General features: G+C 43.8%; 1 protein-coding gene across 2 annotated transcripts in view; it reads left to right on the forward strand.

Annotated features, from left to right (window-relative positions):
• Positions 1-15720, forward strand: part of LOC119909367 (T-lymphoma invasion and metastasis-inducing protein 2) — a 55774-nt gene that overhangs the window by 33852 nt on the left and 6202 nt on the right. For both annotated transcript variants that reach the window (XM_038727560.1, XM_038727561.1), the window contains 11 exons: positions 2864-3049; positions 3142-3288; positions 8468-8533; positions 8731-8803; positions 9323-9412; positions 9742-9957; positions 10844-10929; positions 13336-13524; positions 14986-15054; positions 15136-15261; positions 15362-15470. In XM_038727560.1, the coding sequence (XP_038583488.1) occupies positions 2864-3049; positions 3142-3288; positions 8468-8533; positions 8731-8803; positions 9323-9412; positions 9742-9957; positions 10844-10929; positions 13336-13524; positions 14986-15054; positions 15136-15261; positions 15362-15470 (1357 nt within the window). The remainder of the gene's footprint in view (positions 1-2863; positions 3050-3141; positions 3289-8467; positions 8534-8730; positions 8804-9322; positions 9413-9741; positions 9958-10843; positions 10930-13335; positions 13525-14985; positions 15055-15135; positions 15262-15361; positions 15471-15720) is intronic.

Raw genomic sequence — 15720 nt, forward strand, 5'->3', positions numbered from 1 at the left:
CCCATCCTTAAAGATATACAGAGCTGAAGTCATTTTATATCATTATAAACTGGATTTCTTTGGGTTTTAGACTTTTGATTCCTCTTTTTTTTTTTACTGTTATCTGACATTTTTTAGCTGAAATATAAAATCAGGTGAAGAAAAATAAGCATTAGCTGCAGTCCTGACACAGTGATAACCCTGTAAGGCACAAGTGTATCACACCCTGAATGACACTTCTACATGTGTCTTTTGGTAAAATGGCTAAATCTCAGTAAAGTCATGAAATCTGGTGAACAAAAAGAGTCATTTAGTCTCAAATTCAGTCGTCGAGGTCAAATTGTTTCCTCAGAACGGGAGAGAAGTCTGGCAGAAGAGACGTTTGGTGCGTCAGTATGGTGAAACACTAGAAAGAGCCTGAAGGTGGAAGACTGGTGGAAATCATGACTCTGTGAAAAGAGTCTCGGCGGCACATTTCAGGTTCATCTCGGGTCTGAAATGATCTCATGCAGATCAACTGGGATTGAAACATTGTTGAATTAAATATAAAGGATAAATGAAGGTAACTCAGGTTTGGAATCTGTGATTATTAAAAAATTCAGCTTGTTATAATAAACTAAAAAAAAAACATGATCCTGTGATTGAAAAGGTTTCCAATCCAACTTTATTAATAAAGCACATTTAAAAACAACCAGGTTAAAAACAAAGGGCAGTACATCAGCATGAATCAGTCAACCAATCAATAAAAAAAACATTTCAACCATAAAACAGCAACAAATAACTCTGAGTCTGGGTTCAAAGCCAAGAAGTACAGGGGAGTTTTAGTCGTGATTTAAAAACTGGAATGCTGGGGGCCAGTCTGACACGAAGAGGCAATTCAGTCCACAGTCCCGGGGCCGCGACTGAGAAAGCTCGGTCCCCCCTGTGCTTCAGCCGGGACAACAAGAAGTAACTGGTCAGCGGACCTTAATGACCTTGAAGGAGCATACGGCTTCAATAGATCAGTGATAAAGGCCCCAGCTGGCCCCTGAAGGGCTTTAAAAACAAACAATAGTCTTCTTAACAGGGGGGATGAGGTCTGGCTAACACCTACATTTAAAGCATTACCTGCTAAGCAGAGACACAGTCCAGTTAGAAAGGAGCGTGGAGGCCCCGAGCTCAGGTGAACCCAGCAGAGCTGAGGGCCCTTATGGGGCTGTTGGCGTCCTCCTGGCAGCGTCACAGGAAACCCTAACAAACAGCCCTGAGGATGTTCTGGCTGCTGCAGAGCTCAGTCTCACGTGGAGTCGAGTTTAATATCTGTTCCAGATGTTTGGGGCTGTTACCGGCAGCCTGAATCAACAAAGGCTTTCCCGCTAACGATAGGGCCAGATGATAGAGGCTGATGAGAGTGACATCATGAGCCAAATGTTGAGGCGGTGACAGCAGCGTAAAAACCCGCCGGGCTCAACATCCAGCCTGAGTGAGAAGAAACACATCAGCCAAGTGACGCTCGATCAGCTCACTGTTTTAAAATCACATCCCGGCGTTTTCCCACGAGGACCTGAAGCCCGTGGTGGCCATGTTGGATTTATGTCCCATTCTGATGCGGAAACTCGCAGTAAAACCTCATCTCAGATGGATATTTTCATTATATTTGAAAGCGATGCACCAGATACATGAAGACTGAGCTTATATGAGTTATTTTTATTGTTCCTCCCACAGCACCTTAAAGATTTGCATTCTTGATTGTTATTATATGTGTTAAATCTAAGCCAACCAGAGACATTCAACTCGCTCCTCTCCTGTTGAGCCGTGACGTTTAACCCTCGATCGTGTGGGGCTAAAGGGAAATCATTTTATTTTAGCAAACATTTTTGGTCCAAGGGAGAAATTATTAGAATTGTTAGAAATGTCAGTGGGATTTTGAATGAGGTTTTCTTTCCTCTATAACAGAAGCTGGAAGCTGGTTTCTCTTCGGCTCTCTAGTAGAGTATATTTGTAGTATTAGTAGTGATGGGAGAGCGGCGGTTAGAGGTCTAATTTATTTTTAAACTCACATTTCCTGATAAGCAGTGAGCGGCTGAGTCTTAGTGCTTAAATTAAACCGGCAGCGCTGAAATGTAGAAGTGAATTACAGTAACGGTGAGAAGAGACGAACTCCAGGCTGGATCATTTAGCAGGAGCTTAATCTCTCTCTGTGAAACTGATCCCAGCGCTGCTGTTTGAACTCAACCGTCCTCTGACTGCAGATTAAAGGCTAATCTCACTGCTCGACATTCAATTACATACTGGGGGGGTTTAACAGTTTACTGTCATGCAAAATGTGAAACGGGTGTTTTATTTTATTTTTAATAAGGACGTCCAGTTCTCTTTAGGTTCGTGTGTTTGCTCAAAGTGGCGTGGGAAAGAGTCAGAAGGAAGGGAAGGGGGGGGGTGAAAGGGAGGACAGGATGGAGAGTGGAGAGAAGAAGGGGGGGGGGGCTTCATTTGATTGGTCCTCTGTGGTGACGTTCAATTAGATAAACTATCTTCCTCACAACATAGAAGAGCAGGAACAGCAGCAATGAACCAGATATTAACATGAACAAACTCCAGATCTGATTGGATGACCTCACGTGATAACTATGTCTGAACACGTCATGTATTATCTGACACGACAACAAATGGCCAGCGGCGGCCAGCCAAATTAAAACTAACAGGCCTCGTTCACTTCCTGTAAATCAGGTTTAATTGTGGCCAAATAACGAGGTCTTCTGATGGAGGCAGCTTTCGGTTAATCAGCTTGAATCTCTTTGAAAGCTTGTAGGCTTGAGTTTAGGAAATAGCTATCTGTTAGCACGCTAACGAGCAGTGTAACCAGTAAGACGGCGTGTGTGACCCCGCTCTGTGCTGCTGTGACCAGATCCAGCAGTGGGAGCAGAACCTGGAGAAGCTGAACCTGGATCTGTTCCGGCTGCGGTGTTATCTGTCCAGCCTGCAGGGCAGCGAGCTCCCAAACCCCAAGAGCCTCCTCGCCGTGGCCAGCCGGCCCTCCAAGAGCATGCTGGGACGTCTGGGAGTCTTCTCTGTGTCCTCCTTCCACGCCCTGGTAAGAACTTTTTTTTTAGCCATCTTGCTAACAGACCTGACCATCTTCTCTTCATCTCATCCTCTCATGTCGGACCTCTCCTCCCTCCTCAGGTGTGCAGTCGGGATGAGGTGGTGCTGAGGCGTCGGTGCCGGTCCCTGTCAGGAGGGACCACCAGGCGGAGGGGCCTGCCGTCCTCTCTGAAGGCTCTGGATGGACTGAGCAGACGCAGGAGGGACAGCAGACACTCCACGTCCCAGGTAATACACCGTACCGACAGCCTGGGGTCGTGTTTTATTTTCTCTTTGTGTTGATCATTGTTGCTTCAGGTTGGAATCCAAGACGTCTCTAGTTTGTTGTTAAACTGAAGCTTTAAGTTTGGTGTTTTCTCAGAGATATTCAGTTTCATACGCCTCCGTGTCTGTTACAACCCTCCCTTTGTCCACCGGCTGGGCGCTGATGGAATCATTTTTATGGAGATACGATCAGAGGTTAGACTTGAATGCTGTAACTTCATCCACCAGCAAACTTCAGACCGCAGTCGGCTTACATTTAGACGCGATCATGACACATCATGCGTGTAAAGGTCAGCTTCTGTTTCCTGTTTAACTGTCTCTGTTATCTGCATAGATGTTCAAACATATACACTTGTGTGTTTCTCCTAAGTCAGGTGACAGGACCGCATGTTTATCTCCACAGTGTCTCCAATTTTAAGACTTCTCATATGGAAACATCAGATCTTAACCCGACCTTAACTTACTCGCCTTTTCTGGAGCTGTCATCTGTTTAACAACTGAAACATCTCTAATAAAAAGTGAGAAAATGTTATAACTTGACACAATGATTGACAGCCATCTATTAACTCACATCTCAACTTAACCCCTCCCTGTCAATGACTGGATGAACTGCTGCTGGAATCTAATTGGTCTCATCTGTCAAACTGGAAACACATGACAACAGTTCTGGAAACATGAAACTACCTGCCAAAAACCAACTCCTGAACAAGTCTGAGGAGACAAACAGGCCGTGCTTCGTTTTACAAGCACGTATTTTAAGGTTCAGAGGGATCTCATCATCTAAACGCTCCCTGTAGTTCACTGATTGATCAGAATTACAGCTGCTGATTGTCAGTGGATGTTTTTCCGATTGAAATCTTGCAGTTAAACACGGTTTGACTGCAGCTGTGGACCTTTGTTGCATTTTAAACTCTCTCTCTCCTCTTGTTGTCTGTCGGCCAGATCACCATCAGCTCTCCAAAAAAGGCTAAATGCCAAAAAACCCGATCTCATGTTATAGTCTGTCGCCATGAGCCAGATTTTTGGTCCCTCTTTACTGCTGGTCCTGCTGAATCTCAGTGCTGCAGCTATGGATCATCAGTCAGCTGAAGTTCCCATCATCCTCGGCTCCTTAAGGGCCCCTTCTTGATAAACAGCGAGCTATTTCTGGACCCAGAGAGTCTGAGAGTTTCAGAGTCCAGAGGAGATAAATCTCTCTGCAGCTGAAGGTTGATTTTGGCTCTGTGTTTTGGCAGACAGATGCTGTATACACCTCAGTATTAACACTACGGCGCGTGTTCTGTGTTGACACTCTCACAGCGTAAGCTTTAATAGACCTGACGGGTGAAGACAGTGGAAACATGACTGCAGGGTTGGGAGGACCTCAGCATGTAACCGTCCTGCTGAGCAAGCCATGTCTCGGTGAATGTCAATATACTTGTCTTTCTTCTCTCGTTGTTCACCCTGGTTTGGTTCGGTTTATTAGTGATATCCCTGTTCTGATTTGAACATCCCCTGCTAGTTCACTTCATTTTACAGAACACCGACCAATCAGAGAGCTCAGTGTGCTCTGAGGTTAGAGAAAGTCAAGTTATTGCAGTTTTTTTCGCAAGTATTTTAGAATATTGGCAGCTCCCTGTCTAAAAATCTTCTGGTTTTACAGATTTTTGAACATATCTGACAAAGTAAAAGGTGAAATAAAAAACCTCTTTTTATACACAAAACTTTTCTCAGCTGTAAATAACTTCTGGAAGGACACCCGTAGTGATTTTCATACTGACTCCCATATTGATTTTCATACTGATTCCCGTACTGATTTTCATACTGACTCCCGTACTAATTTTCATACTGACTCCCATACTGATTTTCATACTGACTCCCGTACTGATTTTTCATACTGACTCCCGTACTAATTTTTCATACTGACTCCCGTAATGATTCCTGTACTGACTCCCGTACTGACTCTCGTAGTGATTCCCGTACTGACTCTCGTAGTGATTCCCGTACTGACTCCCGTACTGACTCCCGTACTGACTCCCTTACTGATTCCCGTACTGATTTTCGTACTGACTCCCGTACTGATTCCCGTACTGACTCCCGTACTGACTCCCGTACTGATTTTCGTACTGACTCCCGTACTGATTTTCGTACTGACTCCCGTACTGATTTTCGTACTGACTCCCGTACTGATTTTCATACTAACTCCCTTACTGACTCCCGTACTGATTTTCATACTGACTCCCTTACTGACTCCCGTACTGATTTTCATACTAACTCCCTTACTGACTCCCGTACTGATTTTCATACTGACTCCCTTACTGACTCCCGTACTGATTTTCATACTGACTCCCGTACTGATTTTCATACTGACTCCCGTAGTGATTCCCGTACTGACTCCCGTAGTGATTCCCGTACTGATTCCCGTACTGACTCCCGTAGTGATTCCCATACTGACTCCCGTAGTGATACCCGTACTGATTTCCATTTTGACTCCCGTTCCATTCGCTTTTTACAAAAAGACACTGTCTGGCCAAAAGTACATGGACACAAGATTCTCTAGCCTGCAAGGCTCATCAGGGTCACATGAACGATGGGGTTTGCCTAGCTAGTACTACTCCTAGCAAGCTAATATGCTAGCATGTTTATTACTGGCTAGGTGACTGACTGAGGGTGTGACGATGGAGTTTAAGGTGACTTACTTTGAAGGATCCTTAAATGTGTTTTTCAAATCTTGATCTTGCATCATTAAACAGAGTTTAAATGACTTTTCAAGTTCAGTGATGAGCTAATTACCTGCTGACTGTACAATAGACAAACCACTGTCTCCGTCGGCCCATTGAGAGTCCCCCATGTGGACCTCCTTGTTCACATCCTGAAGTGCATTTCTTCTTGGTCTCTTAGTTCCACTCCGAGAAATCTTAATGCAACAGGATACAGTTCAGTGATATTAGCAAATCAAACAGATTTACAGCATCAGTATTTCTATTTCCTACCTTGAGAGTAAATCCTGCATAAATTGCAGCTCTGAGTCCAAACAGATTGAATCCTGTAGGCTGGATCTCGTTCAGGTTTAGACCTAACCCGCAGAGAGCGTCTGCTGTCTGAAGGACATGTGGAGTTAATTGCTGCATCGTCTCTGCAGGAGACAAACAGCTGCCTTTGTCCAGCAAACATCAAACATCAGCCCACACAGTTACTGGACTCAGAACCACCTCCCCCACCTCATCCGGGTGGGGGGGGGGGGGGCAACTGTTGTTACTGTAAAAAGGTTGATTCCTTCCAGTAAACTCTGACAATGTGGTGACTGTCAATAAAAGAGTTTTTGTACTTCAGAATCCTTCCTGGATAAATGTTAGTGTGCATTTACAGTTTAGGTATTTCACTGCGAGTCCAACAGGACAATTCATCTGTTTACAGCCAGTTTGAACCAGATTCCACATCCTCCTGGATCATTAATGGTATTAAATTGTGATAAGTGTTGTAGAGATTCACCTGAACACAATAAACATACAAGAAAGATCTATTTGTCAAACAACACAGGGATGTGTAATGAGATGAAGTAATGTTGATGGTATAAAAAATACTAAATGAAGGTATATTGAGTAGGTGGATTAGTAACATAATGATTGCTCATAGCACAAACAAATTAAAACAAATGTAGAGGCAGGTGGAAGAAACTTGACATAATAGCTGAGGATAAATTCACATGTAAAACCTGTGTGGAGCTTTTAACGTGATGACTTCACTTATATGTTTGAAAAATGTAAATTTCACACATAGTATGAAAAATAAAACACAAATTCAGTCTAACATCTGCCTCCCATACTGACTCCCCTGCTCACTTCTGGACTGATCCCTGTACCGAGTCCTGTACCGAGTCCTGTATGTTGTAGTGAAGTGGATGATGATGTGTTCACTATCAGTCGTCCTCAGACTCCAGACTGGCTGCAGCTCCTCCGCTCTGATAACCGCTCCGACTGCACAAACCTGTAATTTCAGCACAGCTCAAACCCTAATTTTTTCTCATGATTCCCTGTAGATAATTTTGGTTTTGATCCGGAAGAGAATTTAGTATCAAAGTGTTTCATTTCTTTTTCCTCGACAGATGGTTTTTAATTAAGTATAAATATAGACTGTGAGGGTGTATTTTTAGCTTCGTCCTGAGTCATGACTGACTGTAGTCGTTCACCATGCTGCTGTCTGCAGGTCTGAGTTTACACTTTCTGAAAGATTTACATGGCTTTCTCATATTTGTAATACATTTCCTTAAAATATTTAAATACTTGAAAACTGCATATTGGCAAATCATAAAATCCAGAGAAACATGATATTATGAAAATTAACATATCATAATAAGAAAAGAAGACAAGAAAAAAAGTTGCCATATTTTGAGAAAGAAAGGTTTAAAATGAAGTACTAAAAACATTACAAGAAAAAACTTGTGTTGAAACGGAGACAAACAGAGCGAAGAACATGTGGACGTGGTGTCCTCACACTTTTGGCCGTATCGTGTCTTTTGTTTGTCCAGTTTGCTGCCAGAGAGGAGGACAAAGACACGAGCGTTTTCTTTATTCAGAAGTATTTGGTTGGTCAGACAGCTGTTCCATAGCAACCTGCTGATCTGTAGACACACAGAGGAGGAGCAGGAGAAGGAGGAGGATTAAAAGGTCTGACAGCCTTTTATTCTCTCAGAATTCCTTTGTCCCTCGGTGTTAATCCCTCTCTAGAGGCAGCAAATGACTCCCCCACCTCCTCTCCTCTCCACATGACCTCCACCTCCTGTCTTCCAATCCTCTGCTCCTCTTTTAACCTCCTTCCTTCCTTCCTCGTCTTCCTCTCAACATGACGCCTCCTCGTCCACCTCCACTGCTGCCTCATCTCTAATTGGTTTTCATTTACATCCTCTCTCCATACTTTTATTCTCATCTCTCTTTGACTCCTCTCATCATATTTCCTCTCCTTTCTCATTCTCTACTATCTCTCTTCACCTTTCTCCTCCTTTCTTTTTTCTCCTCCACTCTTCCCTTCCGTTGAGCTCATCTTTGTCGGTGTGTTCAGATACTTGATTAGATAGTTTGTCAAATGTTTTTTTTATTATTAAAGAATGTTGAATTTAACTTTCAGCTGGATGAAGTGTAATGAGTCTAAACTGTTTCCTCTCCAGAGACTCGACTGTGTGTCCAAACTGAGGGAGGCGGCGCCCTCTGCAGGACGTCCTGCAGCGCTGCAGGTGCGTTCACTGCCTGCATGTTGTTCTACATTCACACTGAACCGTCACTGCAAGCTACAGAACTTTCACCATGTTTACAGACTGAAACACTGACAAACTGTCTGCCTGAATAATAATAATTATTGTCGTGGTTCAGATCAGTGAATTAAATCAACGGCTTCAGAATGATTAAAGTGGGTCCTGTTGTTGTTGTTCAGGTGAGTGACGAGCTGCAGCTCCTCGGTGTTTTCACCCTGACCGTCTGTCGACACGACGCTGCCAAAGACTTTGGTGAGAAATTAATCCCACAAACACGTCGCTTCACTTCACACCAGAGGTTTTAAGGAATTAGAAAGAGTTCCACCTTCATGAATTTGGGAAAGAGGAATTTATCAGGAAACATGGATTTTAATTCCACTTATCAGTATTAGGGCCACATTAAGGAATAATAAAGTAAGGGAGAATATTTTTTATTTATGTTGCATTTTGAGAATAAAGTGTAGACTACATGACAGCCGCTCTAACGTGATTTGATTGACTAAAGGAGTTGACTTTATTCTCGAAATACAAAATAAAATAAAAATCTTCTCCTCAATTTTTTTCCCCTTAAAGTGGCCCTAAAAATGTGATGTTACATTTCAGCAGTCCTTGTTGGGTTTTAAAAATTGTGGCATAAAAACCACCCGCAGGACTCGGTGACTTTGTGAAATCAACTAATGACATATGATTTGATTGTGTGCCGATGTCTCACTAGTTTTATTAGTTAAAATAAGAATAATGAAGATATATTTATAATATTTTCTTGTGCAGGTTTTGCGGTGACTGGTCACGTGGACGGAGCGGGAAGAAGTCACGTCTACGTCAGCGAGGTCGACCCGCTGGGACTGTCGGCCAGAGAAGGTCCATCTTCGGTTTCTGTTTAATACTCAGATAACTAACAGAGTTTGGTGACAGTCAGGATGAACAATGTTAACTGTCACAGTTACATTTCATAAAACCAGACTGGTGAAGATATGATTATAGAGTTTTAATATGCAAATACTGCTGAAGTTATGTTGATTTGTACTTAAATTCTTCTTATTTTCACCAGACGGCAGCAAAAAAGCAGGTTTCAGTTTTGTCACAGAATCAGAAGTGACAGACCCTTAATGTGAAGGGCGAGCGGACCAGATGGGGACTTCCTGTTTCATTTGTTTCTTAAAGTCCTGTTTGTTTGCGTTTCCCATCAGGCCTCAGGGCGGGAGACGAGGTCCTGGCTGTGAATGGGGCCGCCGTGTCCGGACTGGACCTGGACCTGATGCAGAGTCTCTTCAGCCACCAGAAGCTCCAGCTGCAGCTCAGGAGAGACGAGTCACCCGACCCCGTGGAGCCCGGAGACCCCTGCCAGCCCCCGGCCCCTCTGGACCTCCAGACCTGGACCGCCGGTACCACAAGCACCAATTCAGGTTAATAAACACGAGTTTGATGTTTTGCATTCCTCACGTTAAACTCACTCTCCAGCATTTAATGTAAACTTTATTTAGACATCCCAAAATCAAAACCGGACTACAGTAGACTGCTCTTTAAATTTTAGAATTTGCCGTTTATTAAATGTGACAGTAACGTAGACAGGAAGTGCAGGAGGTCGAGAGGCTGGTACTGAACTGTGTGCCCTTATCTGTCAACAACCCTGAAACCAGAATTTAACACAGGAGCTTCAGTCTCCCTGCAGGCACGAAGCCAACTGCAGCTCCCAGAGGAGCTTTTATTCTGAAGGCCGGTCGATGGCTCAGTCAGACACAGTTAGAACAGCAAAGCAGGGAATTCTGGGAAAACTGCCTGCAGAGCTGTAGTGGTAGAATTTCTCTGTCGGAGGTTTTTGTTTAAATGTTTCGCCAATAACGATCAACACTGATCAAAAATAGTTTGGCTGATGTTGTGTTTTAAAGGGTCACTTTGGTATTTTTCAACCTTTCCCACGTTTTTGTGTCTGTGTGACTAACTGAGACAGAGTTCTTGAAAGTGGCCCAGTATTGATCGAGCGCACTGCAGTCGGCAGCAGTGGAGCTGAGCTGTAACTTAATCTTTTCGTCAGAGTACGTACACTAAAATGCTCGTTTTGTGCCGGTGGCAGGCTCAGATTGTTAATAAAAGTGTCTGATAACATTATGCAAAGGATTCCTACAGAGACAGAGCTTTTTGTAAAGAGTGAGATCCTTTTTGTTAAGCCAGAAACAGTCAAAGCCGCCAGAGTCCACTGATAAAAACAGCAGAATTTAGGATCAATTCTTTCTTTAATGTCTTTATATTTTAAACATGGAAACAATCTGTAACCTGATCTCGATGTCACAGATTCTTCATCTCCAGACGACGTCATGCTTCCTGTTTTTGACGCCGTTTCATCAAAACCCCATGAGGACGCCGAGCAGCAGAGACAGGTGAGACTCTCAGTCTGTCGGTCAGTGTTTCAGACCTTCTTCTATTTATTTATCTCCCCTCTCGTTGTTTATGTTCATCCTGCTGTAAACAAAGAGGAAAAGACACATTCAGGAGCTGTTTTTAGCGTTGATCTGATCTGTGATCAGCCACTGAATGATCGCTGTGGGTCCACGTGTTTGTATTTTTGGATGGTTCTTCTTCAGGTGTTTTTGCTTTAGATGTGTCACCACCTCCCTCTGGACTGTGGCGTAACTGACCCTGGTCTACATGTAACCAAGGGAAACCAAGACGCTGCGTTCAGATGTGTGAGATTTGTGACTAGAGTCTGAATCCGCTTGAAAGAGGGAATTTGCAGCTTTAGTGTGAGCTTTTGCAGAAATCCTGCTCGCTGTTTCAGAGTGTGGATGAACACTGAGACTCACTTTAAATGTCCAGGATGCAGCACAGGTGTCTGCAGCCTGAAGACGGAGCTGACGTCTCCGTGAGTCCACCTGCAGCCGCCACAGAGGGGTTTCAGTGTTTGCACTTGTTACTCTGCAGAAATCCTTTCCCACAATCCTCCTCCTGAAGCCTCCTGTGTCACCTGACCTGTGATGAGGCCGTTAATCCGGTCTTAGGTCCTGAGGAGCGTTTAAAGTCTGAGCAGAGGATTAATGGCGTCTGCTCGTAGAACCTGAGAGAGCTCATGTTGTTCCTGACCAGCTCCTCCTCTGGCGGCCGTAACGCTTCACGAAGACAACCTGCGACCCCGGCCGAGGCCCCCCCCGTCACCCCGCTCTCTGACCATGGGCGCTCTGTGCTGGGTGCTGCCGCCGGAGGAGGACGAGGAGACGCTGGAGGAGCAGGAGGAGGGAGGGGAGGGGTTCCCCGGTGTGGGCCTGGTGGAGCGGCTGGCGGGGCTGCTGGACGAGGCGTCCTGCTGCCGGAGCTGCCAGCGGCCCCCGGACGGCCTCGCCCTGCTGGTAAAGAGACGCAGGGGGTCGGGGGGTCAGGGTTCAGACTGAGGCTTCTGACGACAGCAGACAGTGTCCCTGTAAAGACGTGAAACCTGTTGCGCTTTCTTCTTCCTGCTGCGTCCTGATGAGAGTTTACTGATTAACCCCGTCAGTCCCTCTGTCTGTCAGGACATGTGAGCAACAGGACAACCTTTCCTGGGTGTTGGTTTGGTGACACGAGCAACACGAGGGCACTGGCTCTGGTTGTGTTCCCTGTGGGCGGCGAGGTTTGTTGTTATGGTGCTTTGGTAAATAAATAAATCGACATGTTGACCCGTGTGAGAGGTCAGGAAGGTTCGTGACGTGGCGTTTGAGCGCTATTTATATATGTAACCTTTTATTTTAAGTCTCCTGAGAGATAAACAACAACAAGTCATTTATTCAAAAATATACTTATTCAGCATCTCAACTTACTCTATATGGCCAAATGTATGTGGACACCCCTGTCTTCACCTCTAGATATGAGGACTAGAGCTGCAGCGATTAGTGGATTAATCAATTAGTTATCAAATATTAAATTAAACCCAAGTTATGTTGATAATCGATTAATCGTTCTGAGTCATTTTTCTGAGAAAACCAATGTCAAAATTTTCAAATTTCAGCTTCTTTAATTTGAATATTGTAGATATAGCAGATTGTAAGCGGATAATGAAAATAAATGTTAGTTGCAGTTTTAATTAGGACACGTCTGTCCACAGACTTTAATGGACCTCAGGTCTGCCTGAAAGCAGCAGAGTGGATGTTCGGCACACTTTTGGCCGTCTGTTCTGCAATATTTAGGTGTTCTTTGTTTGTTTAGGTTATTTTAAGTTGTGCATAAGGAGAAGTGACTGGATCTGTTTGAGCAGAACATCAGTGTCGCAGCTGTCCACAAACTTTTGTCCATCTGTTCTGGATGAATTCGCTGCTCTTCTTTGTTTGTGTTTTGATGCGTGCAATGTAATAGAAAACACGAGTTTTATTTCCTGCTGCACTTGACGGGGAAACATTTGTGTGTCCCGCCGCTGCTGCGTGTAATGACCTCTGTTCCCAGTAATACCTGTGGCTGCTGCTGTCGAACGTGATTCTTGGCTCCGTGCTGACCTGGTCGGATGTTTTACGGTAACTGCAGCATTAAATCTAAACCGTCTCTGAGTGTGAGGGCGTGAGGAGTCTCCTCAGAGGAAGCGTCCTCGCCTGCAGCCTCACTGACGCTCTGAATGCATCAGACTGTCTGCAGTTTATTAGTCTGGCAGCACAGATTACGATGATGAACGAGGCGGCTGGTTGGTTCTGGGCTCGTCCTCCTTGAGGGTCAGACTGAGCGCCGCTCTGTGGCTGCTGTCTGACGTAGTTCATTATGGAGCAGAGGAAGCGTCACATCTGCTGTTTGTTGGAAAACTCTTTAATGGACTGCGGTTCTGTCCTCAGAACGTGGACCGGGTCTACTCGCTGTACCAGACCTTCCCAGAAGGCCGAGCGGCAGAGGCTGACGTTCCCAGGAACCCGTACAGCAGAGAGGCCGGTCTGCAGCCCGCGAGCCCCGCCCACCTGAGCGTGTGTCAGCGTCTGCGTAAAGTCATCCAGGAGCTGGTCGACACCGAGAAGTCCTACGTCAAGGTCAGTAGTACTGCAGTACTACTACTGCAACTACAGTACTGCAACTACAGTACTGCTTTTAATGCTCGCATTCTAGAAATACTACTGCAACTCACAGTACTGCTTTTAATGCTCGTACTCTAGAAATACTACTGCAACTCACAGTACTGCTTTTAATGCTCGCATTCTAGAAATACTACTGCAACTACAGTACTGCTTTTAATGCTCGCATTCTAGAAATACTACTGCAACTCACAGTACTGCTTTTAATGCTCGCATTCTAGAAATACTACTGCAACAACAGTACTGCTTTTAATGCTCGTACTCTAGAAATACTACTGCAACTACAGTACTGCAACTCACAGTACTGCAACTCACAGTACTGCTTTTAATGCTCGTACTCTAGAAATACTACTGCAACTACAGTACTGCTTTTAATGCTCGTACTCTAGAAATACTACTGCAACTCACAGTACTGCTTTTAATGCTCGTACTCTAGAAATACTACTGCAACTACAGTACTGCTTTTAATGCTCGTACTCTAGAAATACTACTGCAACTCACAGTACTGCTTTTAATGCTCGTACTCTAGAAATACTACTGCAACTCACAGTACTGCTTTTAATGCTCGTACTCTAGAAATACTACTGCAACTCACAGTACTGCTTTTAATGATTTACAACACAGTTGAACACGTTATAACGTTGATGCATCATTAGCGATCTGAATTGTTTGTAAATATGAAAAACTAAATAAAACATATCTTCATGATTGCTTATTACAGTTTATTACAGGCCCATTTACTTCCGGTCGGCTCGGAGGTATTGCGAGGCTACCCAGCCGACCAATCACAGAGCTTACGGTCTGCGTCGACTCGACGTGTAGTTACCTTTTTGAGGAAGTGCATGTCAGGCCACGGCGTATCCTCTGCGTAGCCCCGTCACCTACGCCGTCGAAGTATAAATTGTATGGAAGTATAAATCGCACTTAATAGTGTGGAAGTACTTATATACAAATCCACTGTAGTTTGGTTTAAAATCCTTAATTACGTCCTGATTTGGCATTAAAGGTTCTTTATGTTTATATTTATATGTTTACTTTTTAAAAAATATTTAAAAAGACATTCATTAGTATTACACACAGAATAAACAAAGCATTCAGGTAGATTTAAACTATTGAACACAAATCATTTATTAATTGTTAATACACAGTAAATGGTAGATGATTCCACTTTATGTGTTTCATATTTAACTTCCATACTTTTAAATTATGACTTGATGAGTTAGATTTAAGTTTGATCAAGCAGAACCAGACAAAAAAATGTTAATATTATTTAGCTGAAACCCAGTTTTTCATCCTGTCAGCTGTGCCAGCATCATCTGCTTGTTTTATTTGATGACATCTGTTAATAAATGTTTTTCTGTGCCTGTTAAACGCTCTGAATCGTGTTTGTAAAGATAAACGTGTCCGTGTGTCCGTCAGGATCTGGTCTGTCTGTTCGACGTCTACCTGACGCCGCTGCAGAGGGAGACCTTCCTCAGTAAAGACGAGGTAAAGTTCAGGAAACACCTTTAACCAGATGAGACGTCGACCTGTTTTCAGTGTCTCTGATCGCAGCGTCTCTCCCTCCAGATGGAGGCGCTGTTTGGCAGTCTGCCCGAGATGTTGGACTTCCAGAGAGTTTTCCTCCAGACGCTGGAGGAGAGAATCGCTTCCTGTCCGAACTTCAGCCACCTGGAAACACCTGGACAGTTCAAGGTGAAGCTCCGTCTGCCCTGACAGACACGCTCTGCTCCTTGTTTCACTTCTGTAGATTGATTGTTTTTATGTTTTTAAAGTTTTCTCTCTCTGCTCTCAGAAACTCCTCTTCTCGTTGGGAGGATCTTTCCTTTACTACGCCGACCACTTCAAGCACTACAGCGGCTTCTGTGCAAACCACATCAAGGTCCAGAAGGTCCTGGAGAGAGGTGAGGCCGACCCGTCACACAAAACCTCCATTTACATTCTTTATTTATTCTTTTATTTATCCCTTTATATATCCTTAATTTGGTCTTTTATTCTTTATTTAATCTTTACACCTTTAATTTATTCTTTTATTCTTTATTTACTCTTTACATCCTTAATTTGGTCTTTTATTCTTTATTTACTCTTTACATCCTTAATTTATTATTTAATCTTTACATTCTTTATTTATTCATTTGTTCTTCAGATTTAATT

Source organism: Micropterus salmoides, unplaced genomic scaffold (genome assembly GCF_014851395.1).
Source record: "Micropterus salmoides isolate LMB-PRFRI ecotype aquatic unplaced genomic scaffold, ASM1485139v1 Ms_hic_scaffold_18, whole genome shotgun sequence".
NCBI classification, from domain to species: domain Eukaryota; kingdom Metazoa; phylum Chordata; class Actinopteri; order Centrarchiformes; family Centrarchidae; genus Micropterus; species Micropterus salmoides.